Below are 21,674 nucleotides of genomic sequence, written 5' to 3' on the forward strand. Positions count from 1 at the left end.
AAATCTAGGATGAGGAAGTCAAAACTGTCTAAGAAATTTCACAGACTGAGAGAATTTAAGGCCAGGATGAAACAATACCTCTCTCAGTTTGACCTCTGTTTGTCAAGGCAATTACATTTTACCCATTTATTACTATACCGAGATCCACAACTCTCTTCAGCCAGAGCATTGCTTCCAGAAAATTACACTGCTTTGAAGTGAGAACATCAGGAGGTAGAAAATCAGCAACTTCATTGACATGTGTTAATCATTTACACCATTAAATAGCACGTGTAGCTTTTCATTTGAATTGGCTGGTTTCCCCCTACTGCCCTTGGTTCTCATTTTTCCTTCTTTCTGCAATTGTGAAGCGTCTTTATGTTGTGATAGCTTCACACAAAGGATTTGTTTGAACTCACCTCCTCATCTTTGGCCTGCAGAGCAGTTCACAGTGCGCTCCCCAAACTGCTGTGCTGGATTTCATGCCACTTGTAGTGCTAAGCTTTTCTTGGGAGGCTACAGCATTACTTCTTCCATTATCCTCACATCATGGGTCTCCTGGACACAGGTGCTCTGGTCCCCTTCACAGAAACAGGCCCAACAACTGCTGTGTTTCCAGTTCTCAGAATCCCAAGGGAACCTCAAGGCACTCCCTGCAAAGCTACAGTTGAAATCACATTTTACACTTTAGGAAGTACCCAAGGTGGAAAGTATACACCCATTCCATGGATTTTTAAAACATCACTGTTCTTCATTTTGACAACCTAAGAAATACAGCATGTATTTTTTTGACACATCCTAAATGACTTGTTATAAAGAGCAGCCATATTGTCTGGAGTTATCTGGAACCCTGCTCCGAAAGCTCCAGCCAATGTCTCTCCTGTCCAGCTCACGTGCTCAGGTGTCATTTCCTGCAGATAACTCAGACTTCCTGTCCTGTGTGTTTAGTTCCATCTTATATAAAGTCCTTCCAGTTCTTCCTATAGTACTTTTATGTGCTTGAAACTTTCCCACTTTATATACCCATTTCTAGAACTTGGCTTGTTTGGTTTTTCATCAAAGTTTCATTCTCCTGCAGAAACATTCAGAGGAAAATGTTCATCTAACTTCCTTGCCTAATTGCTTGGTCTAAATGTAAGATTTGAACCAAAGGACTCCCTTTCATTCTTAATTTCAGACAGAAAAGCTTTCTTAGCATATGTGGATACACATTCATGCACAGGTATTAAAAACACAGCTAAACGTTAAAAATTTCCATTACAAAGATAACATCAAATATCTCAACTATGATTACATTCTTTGATCAAGGCAACCTTTTATCAGTCTCTGAATGATGAAAATAAAAGAGGAAACACTTCTGTAAAATCAGTTTAGCTCCTGGCCATGCAAAGACGTACAAAAAGTATTGCCCTGCACTGGGGATGTGCAAAGTCATTCTGCAGGGAAGGCCAAACTCCATGTTTAGTGCCTGCTTGTCTGAGGTTAGGACTGCATGGTACACCTCATTAACAGCAAAATGCACACTGGTATCAGTGGGTAGGCACAAAGCTCTAGCAGAGATCCTATCCTTTTGTACTGTGGGAGCTCACTCAGGCTTACAACCACCATTATTTCTCAGTTGCTGAAACATTTCCATCTTGACTGTCACTGTTATTTCTGCACTTGGATTTCCTTCTTTACAGTTTTCCTTTTGTTGCTATTAATTTCCTTTCCTTTTCTGTCTTTCTCTTCCCTTCCCTTGGAGTCTTCCCCCCTGTAATAGTTCCTCTTTCTTCTCATGCTTAATTCTAATTGCCTCCAATCAAAGTTTTATTAAGCATTCCAAGTCATGTCATTAGATTTTAAGGCAACTGATGTAATTTTGAATATTATTTCAAGTTGTCTATTTGTAGAGTCCTGAAGAAAATGCTGCAGAAGTTTACAATGAGTTCATGTTTAGAATATTGTAATGGACTTTCTTCTCTCCAGGGAAAGTGATGGGTGTAACCAGTGTAGCATAAGTTATTCCACAATAGTTGCTTTTAAATAACTAGTTGCAGCTTTTAGAATAGCTCAGAAATAGCTCATGCCATGTAGCAGGCAATTTTCTCATGTAGACAAAGGCTTTGTAAACAGGACAGCTTGGCACATGATCAGCTTTAACGTAAACTTGACTTCTGGAGAAACTGGATATATTATGGGTTTGTGCAGTACATCAGCTGGGGAAAATGGAAACACCCCACAGACTCGGAGAGGTCTTTTCTGGTCTCTGTTTTCTATGAACCACATTGTTGGCTCTCCTCTGTCCCTAAGTGTTGTATTATGATCTTTCTGGACTCCAGCTCCTTATTCTAATGATTAAACAAGACTAACATTTTTTTGAGGTCATAGTAATAATATGATAGTCCCTTTGAAGGGATTCAGTAAACACAATACAGCAGTTAGGCTCTGTGATATTATCAGAACCTTCATTTTGACTTTTGGCAATATTATCACGGACAAAACTCCAACTGTTTTAAAAAACTTTAAATATATAGTGGGCAGAAGAACCACCAGTGACAATCAAAGCAGGTTTATAAAGCACAAGACTCAATCAGTTTCTTTTCTTCAGCACACTAAAAGGAGTGCAGCTGGTAAGTGAATCTTAGAATAGTCCCTCCTGTCTAAGATGGCCACCCAAAAGCAGCTAAGTCACTTTGAGATTCTGAGTAAGCAACTGGTTTTTAGTAATTACTGCTGGCCACGTGGGATTGACTCCAGCACTCTTAGGCACCTATGTGGAGATCAAAATAAACCATTTTTGACAGTGTTTGCCTCCTCTCATGGACTATAAAGAATCTTAGAACACCAGCTTAGATTTACTCAACTCTTTCAAGTATTTAAAGTTTGATCAGATCAGTTCCCATGCCCAGAGCCTGCCCTACCTTTGAATTACACATATGCTAGACTGCTAAACAGACATTAGGATTTAAATATATCACTGCATGCTGTCTAGGTAATTCATATGACTAAACCAGACTTGGACAGGAAAGAAAAAAGAAAGAAAAAAAAGAAAAAAAGAGAATGATTATGGGAGACTGACTTCTGACATGGACCCAGGAAGAGGTCATTTGTCGCAGAAACATCATTTCCTGGTGTGACACCTTCTGTTCTCTGTCTTGCATCTCCCATGACAGCAGAAGCTCTCAGGTTGGCTCTGTCATGGTCCCAGCTCTGCTTTGACCCCATATTTTTCTCCATAAGGCTGCAAAATTCTGTTTTGCCTGTTTGTTGAGTAGTAATTGGTTCATTTGCACTCCCCTTTCAAGGTTACATTAGGAGAACAAAGCCAGCCCAAGTATTTGAACAACTATAAAAAGCATGGGTTTTTTTTCTAGAAGTGATCCATAGATGCAGAAAAGCACAACGTAAATATGTAAAAGGGGGAAATGACTGTGAATGAGAAATGTTGAGCAGTTATATCTGAGCTCAGCATGAGAAATTATGAGGGAAAACCCCAGTATAAACCCTGTGTATGTCTTGTGTGCCTGCCTGTTGGGGAGGGAGATAACAGACACTGGAGGTTGGAGCAGAATTTTGAGGGGAAAGTTATGAAACGTGCAATGTGAGCTCTTCCCACCTTTCTGACCAACTCCAGAGCAATGCATCAAGTGTAATATGCCAGGCTGCCAAAAGGACAGCTCACAGAAGGAAGGTCACACAACAGAAACCAACTGATTAAGTATATATATCCTGAAGCAACAGACAGCAAACAGCACATACTGAAGGATTGAAATGCCAAGGAGAAATGAAAATGTATAACCAAAAATGACAATATGGAAGTGGCTAAGGATACATATCAGAGAAATCTTTTGTCTCATCTTGAGTGTCTCTAGTGAAGTAACAGAAATTTTCATGCCCAATTTAACACACTTAATTCTAGCACAGTAACTATACAGTTTGTAAGAATCAAGAGCTGTCAGGAATTAATATGACACTGTCAGCTGTTTTCCCTCTCTGACTGCTGAGACTGCACCTAGATCTCCCTCTTGCACGTAGAAGTCCAAAACACATGGAACTGTAAATTGTAAATTTAAACACTAGATGGCTCCGTTGGCTTTTTAAATAGAGCATTTCCCAAGCCTGCACAAGTTTTGAAAAGTAAATACCATTCAGAGTTGTGTTCCGCTGACAGTCACTATGGATGGATGTACCTTTCCACAGAGTAACAGACTATGCTGAGCTGGAAGGGACTCACAGGGACCATCAAGTCAAACCCTTAGCCCTGCACAGGCCCATCCCCAAGAGTCACACCAGATGCCCAAGAGTATCACCCAAATGCTTCTTGAACTCTGCCAGGCTTGGTGCTGTGGCCACTGCCCTGCAGAGCCTGTTCAGTGCCCAACCACCCTCTGGGGGAAGAACCTCTTTCTGTTATCCAACCTAAACCTCCCCTGACACAACTTCAGGCCATTCCCTCAGGTCCTGTCACTGGTCACCACAGAGCAGAGATCAGTGTCTGCTCCTCCTCTTCCCCTCACCAGGAAGCTGTAACTGCAATGAGGTCTCCCCTCAGTCTCCTCTTCTCCAGGCAGCACAGACCAAGTGCCCTCGGCCACTCCTCACACGCTTCCCCTCCAGGCCCTTCACCATCTCCATTGCCCTCCTTTGGGCACTCACAAACAGCTCAGGATCTTTCCTATGTTGTGGTGCCCAAAACTGTCACAACATTCCAGGTGTGGCCGCCCCAGTGCAGAGCAGAGGGGGACAATCCTCTCCCTTGCCCAGCTGGCGATGCTGTGCCTGATGCCCCCCAGGACAGGGTGGTCCCTCCTGGCTGCCAGGGCTCTGCTGACTCATGTTCAACTTGCCCTCCACCAGGACCCACAGGGCCCTTTCCATGGCACTGCTCTCCAACCTCTCATTCCCCAGTCTGTCTGCACATCCAGGGTTCCCCCATCCCTGGTGCAGAATCTGGCACTTCCCCTTGTTGAACTTCCTATGGTTGGTGATTGCCCATCTCTCTAATTTGCTGAGGTCTCTCTGTGGGGCCTCTCAGCCTTCCAGGGAGTCAACAGCTCCTCCCAGGTTTGTGTCATCAGCAAACTTGCTTAGTATCCTCTCCAGTCATGCATTCATGTCATTTCTGAAGATGCTGAAGAGCACAGGGCCCAGGATGGAGCCCTGAGGAACCCCACTGGGGACAGGTCTCCAGTCTGATGTCACCCCTTTCACTATTTCCCTCTGTGCTCAACCCATGAGCCAATTCCTTGCTCACCCAATGATGTGTTTATCTACTTTTTCTAGAAAGATTTTTATTGTGAGTGATCAAACAGAAAGAGAGATACAATTAAAAAACCCAAAACAAACAAAGAAAAAGAAAAAAATGAAGAGTCTTCAGGCTTTGACCAACATGGAACTGCAAGGGGCAAAAAGGCCTTCAGTTTCTCCACTGAATTTTACTTAATTTTCCAAAGAAGAGACCCAAACCAGCCATAATTTTGGTGAAAACTGATTCCACATTACCAGTCAGCAAAGTTAATGACTAATTTAATTTGTGACTGCAAATACATTTTATATCTTTTGGAGGTGTTGTAGACCAGCCCTTTCTTCTCTAGTCTTTAGTCACAATTAACATATTTCCTTACATCAGAAAAGAAATGGATGTATTTTTTTCCTTAACAACTGTGCAACTATAACCCTGGATATGGCCACAATAGAATGCTTTTTTTCTTCCCTGGAGCACAATTTTCACCTGTAGATTCATCACTGGAGTAGTCCTTGCAGAGTATTTTGGCCAGCAACAACAGTTATGTTTTGTACGAACAGATTCAGTACATTATGAACTCTCAGAGCATATGTGGAAAAGCAGAGATACAATGTATGTGAAGTGTACCCTTACTCTTTTACCAAATATCCAGTTTCAGTACCAGATTATTTACTGAATGTTTGCATACAGCAAATTTACCTTCCCGCATTGTTTTGGGATAGCAGATAAGTAACAGTTTAAAATTTATACATATATATTAAAATCTGAGATTTGAAAAGCGACTAAATTGAATTAAAAAAAAGCCTGAAGTTGGAGAAATACTAATTCTATGGTCTCTTTTTAAAATATCCACTAATTTGAGTTCTAGATTCCTCTGATATTTCTGTTTTGTAAACAAAAGGTTGTTGAAATTCAGAAACTAAATAACAGGGAAGGCAGGCACTGAGTTTAACAGCTCTTTTTTTTCTTCCACTTTTATCTAGGTCTGAGCAGACCGGCTGTTGCCCCAGTCTCTGTTTATGCCCACTGGATTGTACAGGAGACAACAGGAATGAGCCACTCAAACAGCTGACTAACTTAGCAGGTCACCTTTCATTTCATACTTGCTTTCATTGGCTACTTGAGTCTCAAAGAGATTTGTCCATGCTGGTGTTCTTCCCTGTGGAAATCACTTCTTTTCAGCTACAGGACCCAGCAAAGAGTTCATTATGTGCAGAGACCTCCCCCACAGAACCTTTATCTCTCCATGGCAGCACAATATGCCTGAGGGTGGTAACCTACGGCACATTCCTTTGGCTTGACAGTCATGGCTGTGACCTGTCCAAGCAGGAGTTAGAGGACACCTCTGCGTGTACTGGGAGTTTGTGCTGGCTGTGGTCTTAATCAGCAAAAGCAAAAAGCTGAAAAAGCTATGCTATATCTGGTCATGCAAGTTTTGGATCAAAGCTGGCTAATGTCCACCACACTGCTCACAGCACAGAGAAGCTGTAGAACAACCTCACTAGCACAGGATGTTGTGCACACCAAAACAGACAAAGCTGAAAATGGGACTGGACTCATTTTCAGAAGATATTCATTGACTGATGACAATCAGGACACTCCAGACTCAAACTCCAGTTCATAAAGATTATAAAGCAATACAGGTGAGGCATAGCAGGAAAAGGGTTGCTCTGTCTTTCACACTATCTATCTACTATTGTTTGTGTTCATACAGGATTTTCCTGGTAAGGGCTGGCTGAGCATTAGCAACAAATGAAAAAGTATGAAAGTGTATAGTCAAAAATGTCAAGTAGAGAACCAGAGCAAAGTCCTGAGGTGAGCACTCCTGTACACCAAGGTGCCCATGGAATTCAAGGCCTTTCCATGGATGAAAAAGGCTAAAGAAAAGGAAAAAAACAAGCCCAAACCAACATAAAACCAACTGACTAAAACACCCCCAAACAAACTACCCACCCACCCCAACTTATCAAGGTCACTAAATCAAGGAGGAAAGATATGCAGAGTTGCAGGATCAGAAATTAGTATAGAGGGAACTGAGTGAGGCATCAAGCACAGAAGCCCTGACAGTATCTACTACTCCATGAAAGTATCCCAAGCTTACAGCACCTACTGATGCTCTGCTCATGTAAGAGGGCAAGAGAACAGCAACAGCCCCCACCATCTCCGTAATCTCTCCTAGTATCTCCTAGAGACAGAGTTCTGAGTTATGGAGGTCTTTTTTCTAGCCCTGACGACGCCTAAGTGACTTGGAAATCTGTCTTTGGACACTGGCATTGGAATTAGGTCCTCTGTGGCAGCAGCTGAAATATAGAGCTTGAGATACACAGAACTTTGTAATTTCCTTTTGTCCACACTGAATGAACTTCACTCTGAGCAATTACTATGAATCAGTAAATTCTTTCTTAGACCCCCAGAAAAGGGCACAAATATGCCTTAGGTATGTGTGCTGTTTATTTTAATAGAGAGGAATGTCCCCTAGGTTAAGAAAGACACGAGTGAAAAGAGCCACAGCAGCAAACAGGTCACTTGGGAACCAGCCAGGGAGATGGCTAATAACGCCAACACCGCTGTCCCCTCCTGTAATGTATAGGCAGGGATGGCACGACCAGAGCAGGCTCCGGCAGCACGGGCTGTTACGTAAGGTGAAATCTGCATTCCTTGCGTAACACGGCTCTTTACATAACCCGGCCTGGCCGCGGGGAGCGGCCCCGAGAGCGCCCGGAGCATCCCGGCACTGCCCTCCCCGCGAACCGCCCCGCCGGGAATGAAACGTGCTGCTTCCTGCCTACAGGCGAGGGAAAAATAAAGATGGGAATGTCACAGGCTGCAGATTCCCACAGCTGGCAGTTTAGACAGGCTTTATGGAAAGAAGACAAGGGCTTTGTAAGTAATTTTGCAGGTAGAATCATAGAATTATCAAGGTTGGAAAAGAACTTTAGATCATCCAGTCCAACCATTAGCACAATACTGCCAGTATGACCCCTACACCACTAAACCCCAGTGCCCAGTGTGGGATCCAGATGCCTCTGGAACACCTCCAGGGATGGCGACTGCAATACCTCCCTGGGCAGCTATTCCAATGCCTGATCCCCTGCACAGTGGAAAAATAATAAGTACAGGCCTGGCTACACAGCCAGATTGTTTTCCACACAGGCAGATTGGGTAAAATGATAAAGCAATTCCCACCTCCAGGTGAAAGTCTACATTTCTACAGGAGAATAAAAAAAAATTGTGTTGGATTTCTTGCCAATTCTGCCTGCTTAGTGCTACACAGGCAACACAGAGAAGGTTTCTTTGGGCTGTAAATGGTCACTAGGAATCCCCATGTACAAATGAACTCCTGGATGGAGGCTGCAGAGTTTCACTCACACTTGTGAGAGACTTGGAAAATACACTTGTAAAACAAAGAGAATGTGGTGGACAAACTGGGGACAGGGAAGACTGCAGTTCAACATGTAGCCCAGAGTTTGTTTAAGGATAAATGGCCTTGGTGCAATGTCAGGTCTAAACCATTATCTTGCATTTCCCAGTCTCTGGGCAGTTATGTGCTCCATCTGCACCACACAGATACCTGTCATTTGGAGGGAAACTTACAACACGAGGGCCAGAGAATCCAGATGCACACCCTGAGCAAAATGATCACAAAAAAATTCAAGGCCATCTAAAAGTAATCCAAATGCAGAAATGAGTAGCACTTAATGGAACTATTTGCATTTCCACTGCAAACATAATACGCAAATCAATTCTAAACATACATGTTGAATTCCAGTACTGATTTTTGCAGAAATCAACTAATTCAGAATATTCTTTATTTTAGGAGTTTCAAAAATAGACCACAGAATTCCCTTCTGTGAGCTGTAATTAGACTGTTTCATTATTTATCATGCTGTGGCAGTGTCTAATTTATTAGACCACTGCATGCTGAATATTTTATTTTATATGCATTCCAAGCAAATAAAATTTCTCTTAAAACAAAACTGAGTAAAACAGCATTACACATCAGAGTGGTGGTTAAAAAGTATTTCTACTTCATTTGACATAACAGATGCAAAATGTAACTTTCAGAAAATTCTGTTTTATAAATCAGATTTAAGGTCATTCAACTACACATACAGGTTTGTTTAATGCAGTCAGATCTCTCCTTCCTTGAACAGTTCCAGAATTTCAGATAAATTATGCATAAAGTCAGAGCAAGGCAGTCTTCCATCAAGGGTAACTAATTGCAAAGTTCAAGCTAAGTAGGTTTCAGTCAAACCTGGTTTTAAACTAGCATTTTACATGGCTGTTGTGACAAAGCAAGGAAGTTAGTAGATGCCAGCAAAGAATTTGCCAAGTGGCTGGAAAGAAAGCTTTCCAAATATCCAAATGACAGCTTACAATTCCAAACACACCAAAACGTCCCATCTTGCTTGTAAACCTTTCTTGTGCAGCAAAGTATTACAGTATATTCCATTTATAGACTCATGGAAAACTTCTGTTATGTTGTTTCAGAGGCCAATTATTAGGACTGCACAGATACTTATCCAGTTTATTTTTAAAGCAGTGGCTGAACGGTCACATCCTTTTATAATTTCTGTGGCTCCCACTTCCATTTCTGGTCTTCAACAGATTTATATTTGCATACAATACGTCTTTTGCTTTATAATAACATACTACAGGACAGTTATACTCACAGGTATCCTTTGAGAAGGAAGAACGTTACTTGACTGAAACTCCTCAAGAAACTGGATTCCAAACCTGCTCTCAGTTCTAATGTCAGCGCAAGCAATTTTAAAAACATTTGGCACTTAAATAAAGTGTGGCTGTATCTTGTATGCACATGCTCTGAGCACCGTAACTACACAAGATGGAGTTTATGAAAATTGGCCTAATCAAGGTTTTTCCTCCTTTTTGCTTCTCTCACCTTCTGGAATGGCCTTGAGCAATCTCTAAAACATAGAAAATTTGCTGCTTATATTTAGAGAATGAACCAAACTTCAAGACTTTCAAATTCCTCTTTAAGTCAATACTGAGAAGGACCCAATTATTTGTATCAAGAGTTCTTAAGTGCTCTAATTCAATTACAGGTCTGAACACTCATGCGCCCAAATAATTTCTCCAAGCTTTATGAAAAGCAGTGGATAAGAAAGAAAATGCTTTTAGATTTGTTGACTTTCTAAAACAGACAGCTATGATAAGCTTTGTATAATTCCAATCATTCAGTGGAGTAACTTTTTCTCTTTTTGAATTATTACAATTTTCTATATTATTTTATTTAAAAAGTTGAATCATTCTTCCTTTATAGTGGAGAGTATTTGATAATATGATTCAACTACATTTCACATTTGGCACAAACCTCCCCTCTGGCTTTTGGAGATAACTTCATTTAACCATGTCTTTTTTTTTTTTTGTTTCTTTGTTGTTGGAACATCAGTAAGTCCTCAATAAGTAAATGCATGTGCTCCAAGCATATCATTAACTGAACTGATTGAAGATTAGAAAAGGAAGTACTAGGTATAAAACTGCTTGGGTGCCACTAATGGGTATGTTATAGATTGAAATATTTCATTTGATCCATTAGTTGTTTTGTTGTTATCTGTATCACAGTCAGTTCTATGAATCTATTCACAAAATGAATTCAGGCTCCATTAGCTTTTAAGGCACCATTCAAATGAAAGCAGTACGTTATTACAGCTGAAACAATTGCAAGTGAAAATGAGAGACCATTCTGATGATATGTATTCCAGCTTAAATCATCTCCCAGACAAGATTTGTCTGTTTCTTAAAATAATTGTTAGTAATACAAATATATATGTAGGGTTTTTTTATTATTTTATTCCATTCCTCAGTAAGGACTGACATTTAAAGCTTTTATTGTATTCTTTTTGTTAAAAAAAACTGACTGAAAAAGAGCAGTCCAATGCCATATGTGCTGGAATAACCATACTATAACCAGAAGAGTCATCTCTAAATAAGGCTTAAAACAAGTTGAAGACATAATAGAAATATAGATTTAAAAAAAATATAATATGTGATCAGCTGTAACTTTGTGGTGAAAGGAAGTGGATAACTTTTTTCTTGTGTAGCAAGATTAAAAAGATGAAAATAAATATATTTTTATACAGTGCAAATTTTATCTGAGAGAACTAGTGCTTGTTACGCAAAAGAAATGAACTAACACCCAGATGGCTTCAGAAAGTACTGACATTTTACAATGGGAATGACAACACTTTAAATAATTCTGGATACACTTGTGCTACATTTAGTATAGTGTATAAATTATAACCTACCCACAAACTGGACTCCTTCATGGGGCAGGTGGCACATGTTTAACAAGGTGTTGACTGAAATCACTGAGGTGTTCTTGGTTTGGATGGTTTATGTTTTGCAGGTGCCAATGGACAAGTGCAACAACATCGGTGATGAAAATATGCTATTTAATTGCTGTCAGTTTAATGTTATTTCCATTCCCCAAAGATACATGTGAATTGCTCATTTTGAGAGCAAAGATGGGACAGGAAACTGGACCCACCAGTCAAATGTGGGTTGTGAACACAGCTTGTAAAATAACTTACCACAGTAATTGCTGGTGCAAAATGTGAGAGGACTTGAAGCATTTTCTTGTTAATTTATTGCCATTAGCCTATTCTTACAATCCACCCTACTCTTATTACAAATCTTGCAAGGGTATTTTCTTAATGATTCAATCACTACAGATGCATCTCCTAAGTTACCATCTCAGTTTGCCTTTAAGAGTTTCCAACTTGTTACTAAGGGAAAGTTCATTTAAATACTCATGGCCACCTAGAATAAGTGTCCTATGTCCTTACAGATCTGCACTTCAGTGCTCATGGAAGCCTTTTCTTTATCAAGGCATCTCTAAGGTCTCCTTTCTGAGTGAGTTCTCTGGCTTCCATAATATGTGAACTCACACTGCCAGGTTTTCTTCATTTTGGGGCATACAGAGCCGCTCCTTTTCATGAAAGAAAACTGTAGAAACACAGTTATCTTCGAGGCAGTTATTTTTTCATTGTGGTTAGGAGGAAGCCAGCACAAGAGGGAACTATTTCAGGCTCTTGCATCCCACAGAAGACAGATTAAACCAAGTGTGGAGGCAAGACCCATGTGCCAAGCTGAGAAGAGGAATCCAAGAAGCCGTGAGATACCCGAGTCCAGCAGGCAGGGCACCGTTACGATTAGAGGGACAGCAAGGAGCCCAAACTGCCAGGCAAACTGCACTGACTGCAGGCACGTTTGGGCAAGTGCAGACAGGTGGTTGGGAGAAATGAAGCAGCACTAACAGGCGCAGATCGGCCAGGAAGGGGTGCCCCGAGTGGCCAGCAGCAACAGGTGTTCTTTACTCACGTATCAAGTGGGCAGGGCAGTGTGAGTCAGACACACAGGCACTTAGTGTGTGCAGTTTTCCGCATAGCACTTGGCTTGTCTGGGTGTAGCCGGCAGCAGCTGATGAAGACATCCAGTTACTGTGGAGGAAACATGTACACACAGCATAAGTGTTTTTTCCAAGCTAAGAAACAATACCTGTTTTTGCAGTATTAACACTATTTTTAAATAGTTTTTTTGTTATTATGGCTGACTCATTTCCCAATGCTTTGGGTTGGTACATGTGTCATAAAAAAACTGGGGCTATAATCCTCAGCCTTTTTTACGAGCACATGATGGTGATTGTGCTGATACCAGTGCAAAGAGTCAAAATATCCGGTATTCTTTGCAACTCAGGCTTGGCTTGCTCATCGCCTTTATTTTCAGTTCCTCTTCTTCACTAGTTGTGTGAAGGGAGTTTCCGAACAACCCCCGAGGTATATGATGGGAGTATTTGCTTACCAAGCTGGGGGTGGGGAACAGAGAATTACCACAGAACTACCTGACCACTCATGTTTTGGGAGGTCTATCTTTATCCTGGTTGTCTTTTTATACAAAGTAACTTGTTCTTCTCTTGCTGCACTCCCAGTGTTTCCCTGCATTGTAAAGATACTTTTATATTTAAGTGTCTTCAGATTGGACTTCAAGTATTGTAACCTAAACTTATCAAAAATGTCCCTAAAATTTTCGGCTTCGGGGCCTGAAACCTTTCAAAATAAGGTTAAAATATTTCACATATAATATCCTTATTCCTGCTGAGTCACGCTTGTTTTGAGCTTCAGTTATTTGCCTTGGGCTATTTACCCACTAAGGTTTTGGAGATTTTTTTTCTCCCCACTCCCCCCTCCACCCCCCACCCCCCTCCACCCCACCCCCCTTACTACAGCCGTGCACCTGAGCGGCGCTGCCCCGCCGAGGGCGGGCACTGCTGACACACTCCTGCCCGGGTTATATCCCCAGCCCTTCTCGCTGCTATCTCCGCATCAGCCTCGCGGCGCTCTGCTCTCGGACCGAAGTTTTTCTGCATTAAAGCGCTTTTTAAGGAGTTTTGAAACGGGCGCCCGGGCAGGCGGCAGCGCGGAGGCGAGCTTAGGTGGGCCGGGCGGCAGCTCCCTCCCTCTCTGCTTCCCTCCTTCCCCGCTTCCCTCCCTCCTTCCCCGCCGCTCCGGGCGGGGACATGTGACAGCGCGACTTCTGCCTCGAAGCCGCGCAAGGGGAAGGGGCCACACTTCCCTCGGCGGCTCCGGCTCCGGCTCCGGCCGCGGGGCAGGCTCCGTCCCGTCCCGTCCCGTCCCCCCCCGCACAGGTGCAGCGGGGCCCGCAGCGCCGCTCCCGGGACAGCCCCGCCGGGGCCGCGCCGAGGTACAGACTGCACGGACCGCGCCCCGCCCGCCGCTCGCCCCCCGCGCCGGGGCGGGGCCGGGCAGGGCAGCACAGCCCCTCGAGACCCTGCCGGCCTCGCCCGCCCCCAGCCCCACCTGCCGCGGGGCCGCCCCGGGCCGCGCTGAGCGGCGCCTCCGCCCGGGGGCCATAAAGCGCCGGGGCCGGGGCGACACTGCGGTACCGGGGCGGCCCGAGGGTGGATGCGGCAGCATCTGGCGGGAGCGGCTCCTCCCTCTGCCGCCTGCCTGCCCCTGCGGTGCCGGCGCTGTCAGTCCGTGCGGCGGGAGCGCCGGCGCGGCCCCGGCATGGCTCTGCCCGGCGCGCTCGGTAAGTGCCGGCCGGCGGGCCCGGGGCTGGCGGTGGCGGTGACCTTGGCTGCCGCCCCGGCGGGGACGGGCCTAGAGGGGACGGGCCGTGCGGCGGCCCCGGGCCCGGCCCGGCCCCCCTGCCCGCGGATGCGGCGCCCGGCGCTGGCCGATGCTCTCGGGGCGGCGGCGGCGGCGGCGGCTTCCGTGGCTGTGCTCGCTGGGTACCCAAGCCCATTGAATCCCAGATCGATAATTGCTTTTTAAATAATGATCCCATTTTTTTTAATGCAGCGTGCTTCAAGAGAAGTAGCTTTATTTTCTAATGCAAAGGTGCAGAGCTAAAGAGCACCTAAAGCAGCCTTTCTGTGAGACATAGATATTGAAGAAAAGAGCATTTACCAGAGGGCATTCCTGCCCTTCCCCATCCCATTAAGATGAATAGTTGTCGCTCACCTTGGGCAAAGGACAGCACTTCTATAGAAGGATACTTGGATAGGAGACCCTCATCCTTCTTCCAGTTTGGGATGGCACAGCTTGCATGAGTATTGCATGAAGTGCCTCATGACTATTTTAGGTTTTTTAGACTCATTTCAGTGACATGACTTTGGTCTCAGTTTGGTCATCTATGTTTTCTACCTTTTCACTGTCGTGTTGTAAGGATTTAAAATATAGTATGGTTTCTTATGTTTCCTGCTGTATTTCTGTTTCGGATCACAATTCTCTAGGAAAAAGTTCATTTAGACTAAAAACATTTTCAGCCAATGATAAACATACAGCCCATTGATATATTTTTTTCCCCCTGCTAGTACTGACAATATTTTAATTGCTGATTTAGCAGTAGAAGAAACATTATTATTTCATTTTGTACTAGTATTGCAAGAACTCTTACCGTAGTTCGGTAGCCACAAAGACAGATTTTGCCTGCCTGAAGTGGCCCCCAAGGCCCTTGCTGCTGGCAGCTCAGTGTGTGGCAGGTGCTGCTGCTGACAGCCGTGGTCATTGGTGTCAGTGGAAAGACTCCCATGACTTCACCGAGGGCTGGAATGGAGAAACTGAATCTAAGTTTGGATGCTTCTCAGGCATTGTAGTGCATTGTCATCATTCAGCTAAATGGGTATACATTTTTAAATTCCTTATGTAGTTATACTCGATTTTATGAAGATTTAATACTAATTGCAAAACAAATGCTCTACAGGCAGAAAACTGGCCTAGAGTCAGATCCACAGTTCTTTTGAAACCAGCAATTTTTTTTCACTGGGCTGTGAAGTAGTTCTTATAAAGTAAGAATGCAAAGTAATGTAGGTGATCACTAAATTGCCATGTTATGGCCCAATATAAATCTTACCACCTTTTCATACAATATTTGCTTTTAGAATACAAGCACAAATATTCTGAAAGCAACTGTGAAAACAGGTGGAGGTGAATTAGAGTCCTTAAGGCTGGAAACAGGCTCGCCTATATCGAAAGGGTCACATGTCAGCATGTGGAACCTGCAGCATGTCTGCAGAAAAACTGAAATGGGGGCCCTGATAAGTTGTGCCCAGAGTGATAAAAAACTGCCATGCTCTGTGCTGACTTACAGCACGTGTCATTATTTAGTGAATACCATCCCACAAAATATGTTTCCTGTTTTGCAACCAAAAAGGATTCTGAAATTCCAGTTTTGCACCCAGACTTCACATTCTGGCAGTGCTTGGATGCATTTGTTGTGACATATTCATTGCTATTTTTAACTTTTGTAATAAGAATTTAATCTTATTTGTTACTAACTCACATCATACTGAAAACACTCAGAAAGGTTTACAGTACATAATAAATAATGCTCCTCAGTAGCTTACCAGCACTGTATTTTTCCCTCTGGAATGCTGCAAGTTACGTCAAAATTCACATTCTTCATTGTATGAAAATGAAATAAAAATAAAGCCAGGAAACTACAGATGAAGCTCTAAAGATTGTGCATTTTGGTAGTGATGCTGGAAAAAATGGAAATGCTTTGTGATTAAAGGCTACTTCAAAATTTAAAATATAAAACACTCTTTTTGAAAAATAATGTTTAAATGCCAAGTAGAAATGAAAGTCCATATCCTATCTGCTTCCCATGTGCACTCAAAAGCAGATACGAACTGCTGAAGACAAATGGAAAGAGTAGCTGAATTAATTATACTGTATTTGCTCCTGTTTTGCAACTATTTTACTTCACAGCAGCTCTGTGACTTACTATTTTGTGGAAGGGATGGGGTGAGGTAGAAGTGTACAGGCTTCTTTTCTAACTTGCCTGTTGGTTTGAAGTTACTGAGCAAGGAAGAAGTCAGGCAAGTGAGTGAATGTGATTTCCAAGTTCAGTGCAAGTATGTACAGCTGAGTGTGCATTATATCACAAATAATGGTGTGTCTGATTGTGCAAGTATGTGGAATCTATTGGCAAATCTCTACATACATTTCGTTGGAATTTTTGTGGGTATGCTGAGAAGTTCCTGATGTAAAAATGAGCATGGCTCCAAAAGTACAGGTGCTCAGTGGATACCTGTGGTTCCTGTGTACTGGATACTAGTTTAAATTCTGCATTCTGCTTTTGCCCTAAGCTCTGAATTTTGCCACCCAAAAAAGCCCAGTCTCTCTCATACCTTCATTCCTGTAGTTACAACTTTGTCACCTGTCTCCCTTCCTAGCCGAGATGCCCCGGCAGTTTCCAAAGCTGAACATCTCGGAGGTTGATGAGCATGTGCGCCTTCTGGCAGAGAAGGTATTTGCTAAAGTTCTCCGGGAAGAAGACAGCAAAGATGCATTGTCACTCTTCACTGTGCCCGAGGACTGCCCTATTGGGCAGAAAGAGGCCAAGGAAAGGGAACTGCAGAAGGAACTGGCAGAGCAGCAGTCCCTGGAAACAGCTAAAAGGTTTGTTCAGTAGTTGCTTTCTTAGTGGAAAATGAGATTAACTTGAGCTCATTTAAAAAATTGAAATACCTGGTAAGTAGCATTCTGACTGTTATTACTTCAGGAGAAAGGTGAGCTGCAGGTACCTGGGGCACCTGTGTGATGCCCTTCTGTCCTAGGGAGAAGGTGTGGGGATGGCCCCTAGGGAGCTTGGATTGGTGAGGTTGTCTCTGCTGTGTTTCCAGCAATAGCACAGACATTGCTTATGCAAGTTTAACAAACAGCGTAGCTGGGTAGAAATGAACACACCCCTAAGACTCTGTAATGTAAGAAGAGTCAGAAAAAGAAACACTCTCCCCCTCACCTCCCTGCCCCTTATTCTAATTTTATTAATAGAAGTGGAAAATTTTAACACACAGTAAATGACAGTGGCATGATATTTCTTTTTGTCTCTGCGAAAATAGATGAAAGCAAAGACATTACATTTAAGATCAAGCGAGAAGGTGAAAAGTGGTATTGGCATAATGAGGTTATTCGTAGGTTTCCTTTACTCACAGAGAAAAACTGTAACCACTGTCAGCCATAAAAGTGAACTTGGAAAAAAAAAAAAGATATAAAATTGCATGCTGTGTTTGGTTTACCCATGAATCTAATGAAGCCAGACTTGCTTTGGTTTATGATTTCCTTCTGAGAGAGAGGCAGCCTTGCCCTGATGCCAGGCTGTTCCAGTGCCTTGCCTTGTGAGGGCTGTGCTGGAGTCACGTGCCCAGCAGCTGCCTGACACCGAGTGTGGTGGATGGGCACAGACTCTGCAAAAACAGGCAAACAAGAAAGCCTTTGAAAGTGATATTAAACACATGTACCTGGTTAGCTGCAGACAGGCAGTTGGGCAACACTTGGAATCGTATTTCTGGAACAGAAGGGAGAAGAGTCAATTTAGTTAAATTAAGGTATGACTCACTGATGATACAGGCTGAGACTTTTGGGTTAGAATTGTGCAAGTGGGTTTCCCAGTTGGCACGTTCATAGACATAAACAGGCACAGAAGGGAAAAGCAGATGTTTTCATTCAAGCCAATGTTTGGTATTTCTTTCCTCCTGAACTAGTAAGTTTCAGTTTAATTTGGGAAATTGTCTTGTGGAAATATGTTCCGTCAAACAAGCTCCAGTTTTGTACAAGTTTAACTGTGGGAAGTGGGGTATTACATGTATCTTGTTTCCATGTGGGAACAGAACACGTGCTCATCCCTGTCCTCAGGACTGGTGCAAACCCAAGGACAGTGACACAAGCACAACGTGTGATATTTTCAGCTGCAGTTGATCAAAATTGCCTTCCAAGAATTTCATACTCATTTCCAAGGGGGCTACAAGTACTTAAGAAGATAGAATATTTTATAGTGTGTTAATTGTACCAGCACTGCATGTGCTGGTTCTTAAGAATGTCACAGAAGTAATATGCAACTTCCAGAGAGTATTCCAGTGTTCCTTTTAATTTTTTAGTGGTTCTTACCAACATTTTAAGGTTTTAAATTTACAAAATTGGGGACTATTTCTACAGTGCAAAAGAAACTGATATCGCAGGTAGTTTATAAGGTTATATTTATTTATTATATGACTATTTTAAATACAGTTAAACTGAGCAAGGAAAATGAATTAAAGCTTAAGAGCTACTCCAAAACTCCTCTTGAGATATTAAAATTACTCCACTGAAAAATACAGCATTCTTTTTCAGCTGTTTTATCTGAGTTGCGTACCTATCACAGCTTTGCTGAGAAAGGGCAACCTTTATAAATTTATGAGAGTTCCTCCTGAGGGGAAGAACAGGCTCACATATCACAGCCATGCTATGATATCACTATGATAACCAACATCAGGTCTTGCTCCAGTCTCATCAAACACTGCCTAAGGAATAATGAGGTGCTTCTTGTTTTTTCTTACAAGTTGAACTGAATGACTGCATGTAAAATTTTGATGCATAGTCTTGTCTGACAACTAGATGAGATTTAAGTCTTGCATGTTTTGGGAAGAATGCGAAGTGTGTGTAACAGCATGATAACTTATGACAGTTTCCTCTATGTAACATTCACTTGTTTCTGTCCCGTGCTTTGTGATACTGCCAGTCTCTAAGAGCTGACTCTCAGTACAGTGAGGACAGCAATCACGTTTTCCTTCTGTATGTTGACTTGCTGAAATCGAATTTGTAAGAAGTGAAACCAAAACCTTAGCTCATCTTAGAGTGATTGTAAATAAATTATGGCATATTGAATTCACGTGGAGGGTAAGTGCAATTGTGTGTGTTGTGTATATAATGTGAAATGTCAATAGAAAAAAGCTGAAAGCACAAATACTTTGTGACCAACATTTGTTCCTGTGGTATGAGACATTTAATTTGCAAAAGTTCCTATGGTGTAATTTCTTTGCTGTAGTCAGTTTTCCAGTGTATTTAGTGTTTGATATTGTGGCTTATTTTATGTTTTATACCATGAATTTGTAGGAAGAAAAGTTTCAAGATGATTCGATCCCAGTCTTTATCATTACAAATTCCATCTCAGGAATGGAAAGCACCACCGGCCAATCCTGTCCTGTCTCCTGCAACACCAGTTCTTCCAAGTGCTTTTGTGCCAGTCCAAGTGCCATATGATGTACCAGAATTTCAGAGAGTTTCAATTAGTGGGGACTACTGTGCAGGGGTAAGAAACCATTGCTTTTTCCCTTTCTGTATGTAGAGGGGGGAAAAGTCAATATATGTATATAAAGTATAAAATGCAAATATATTATGGTTCTTTACAACAAACTCTAAATTGCTTTGTGGACACAGTGATTTGTAAAATGGTTAAAGGCAAGGTCAGGTTGTTTTATACTCTTTATAATAACTTGGATGAAAACAATCAGATGTTCAATAAATGGGTAGTACATGGGAAGAGGAAAAAAATGATGTGTGTGTCTTGCTTATGCTATTTGGACTCTGTGTCTGTCACTGGCTTTCTGACACCTTGGGCAGGATCCTTGTGGTCAAGCCCTGTAGACTTACCTTGCTGGAAACTCAGTGTCCTTGTTACTGGCGTGGATTCAGTTTGTTGTGAAAATGGCAGTTTTCTTTTTGTCAGTATTCATCCAGGTTTCCCTTTCAGGTTACAGTTGATGATTATGAACAAGCTGCCAAGAGCCTGGTGAAGGCTCTTCTCATTCGAGAGAAGTATTCCCGCCTTGCCTACCATCGCTTCCCGAGGACAACGTCGCAGTACCTGTGCAGCATGCGAGATCAGAAATGGAAGGTTGAAGATGAAGTGTATCCAGGTGAATGTCCTTTTAAAATGCCAAATTATGTTCTAAAAATTTAAAAATCGTTTTAAAATACAGAATTAAACCTGTGCACTTCTGTAGTAAAGGGAAGTTGGATCGTTGGGATGATCTCTTTGGAGTGTCTTTGTAATTTATTCTGTTAGTAAGTGGAGAATCATTGACAGACCTGAGTTATAAATCCTGTGTCTAATCTGAAACTTTGAAGCTGTCAAAACTTAAAAATCCCTACTAGACTCTCATTGATTATTTTCTTTTGACAGCAAATGTGATGTTAAGTAGTACACCTGAGTTCCCCCAGGAAAAAGCTGTATGGATATGGTTTAAAGGGGGCAGTCGCTTCTCCTTATCTTGGCACACAGAACTAAAAGGGATGATGAGCTCATCTACATCATAAATTGAAGCATGATACAGACATGCCAGTTAGCAAGCCCTGAGTCAGGAATTTCACAGGCAGGGTACACTTGCCAGGTCAAGACTGGAAGCTGTACAGTCATCTCTTTTGGGCATTCTGCCTGGGTAAATAAACTGATCTCTCAACAAGGCTTATTAGGTTGAACATATTCCCCCACTATATGTCACAAATTATATTTGTCATTTAGGTGGGTTGTGGCTTGAAAGCTTTGCTTGTGTGTTCAACTGTTTGCACTGCTCATTTTCGGATTAGCCTGTGAGGAGCAACCTTTGGTCTGTTCAGAAGTGCCACTGTAGATGTGCCCATATTTGTTGGCAGTGTATTTTCTGCCATGAAGTGACATTTAAAATCAATTACCCTCTGGCTCAGTGGTTGAAAGAGGGGTGAATGAATGTGGTTTTGAGCATTTTTCACCCAGGAAGAGTGTAAAGAGGGCAGTATACTGAATATTCAAGACAGGAAAGATATTTTGGAACAGCTGCCAGGGAGATATTTCCAAGTTATTATTGGGTTAGTAACTTTTTTACAGTTACGAATTCAAACTTGCAACACAAATCTCATTACCCCATGTCTTAATTAGTAGAAGTTTGAGCTAGATAGTTATGACTATCTAGAGATAAGAATGGTATGAGTTTATAGCATGCATTCAGCTGCTCTAGGTGAACAAAAGGACTGATTAATTACTTTTGTGTTTTGGCTTAACTGAACAGGTAAAAGAAGAAGTCTCTGTGATAAGACTGAGCCAAAGAATCTGGTTCAGTTGGCATAAATGGCATAAATAAAATAAAAGACACTTACTCTGTGCTAGTCGCATTAGTAAGATGTAA

The 21,674-nt window shown here is 42.3% G+C and overlaps 1 protein-coding gene and 1 long non-coding RNA gene across 3 annotated transcripts in view; one reads left to right on the forward strand and one right to left on the reverse strand.

Moving 5' to 3' along the window:
* Positions 1 to 399: 399 nt before the first annotated feature.
* On the reverse strand, positions 400 to 13,834 carry LOC139673388 (uncharacterized). Its single transcript, XR_011698097.1, has 3 exons — positions 13,463 to 13,834; positions 12,551 to 12,669; positions 400 to 640 (listed from the first exon to the last, which is right to left on the reverse strand). It is a non-coding gene; the product is annotated as an uncharacterized lncRNA (long non-coding RNA).
* AMPD3 (adenosine monophosphate deaminase 3) overlaps positions 13,498 to 21,674 on the forward strand; it is a 32,345-nt gene continuing 24,168 nt past the window's right edge. The window contains exons 1-4 of one of the 2 annotated variants that reach the window (XM_071558960.1): positions 13,498 to 13,661; positions 16,929 to 17,154; positions 19,627 to 19,822; positions 20,264 to 20,429. In XM_071558960.1, the coding sequence (XP_071415061.1) occupies positions 16,934 to 17,154; positions 19,627 to 19,822; positions 20,264 to 20,429 (583 nt within the window). In that variant the 5' untranslated portion in view covers positions 13,498 to 13,661; positions 16,929 to 16,933. Of the gene's footprint in view, positions 13,662 to 13,748; positions 14,279 to 16,928; positions 17,155 to 19,626; positions 19,823 to 20,263; positions 20,430 to 21,674 lie in introns of those variants that run through there. The other variant, XM_071558959.1, reaches the window with a different exon arrangement.

The sequence above is a fragment of the Pithys albifrons genome, chromosome 6 (assembly GCF_047495875.1).
Source record: "Pithys albifrons albifrons isolate INPA30051 chromosome 6, PitAlb_v1, whole genome shotgun sequence".
Lineage (NCBI taxonomy): Eukaryota > Metazoa > Chordata > Aves > Passeriformes > Thamnophilidae > Pithys > Pithys albifrons.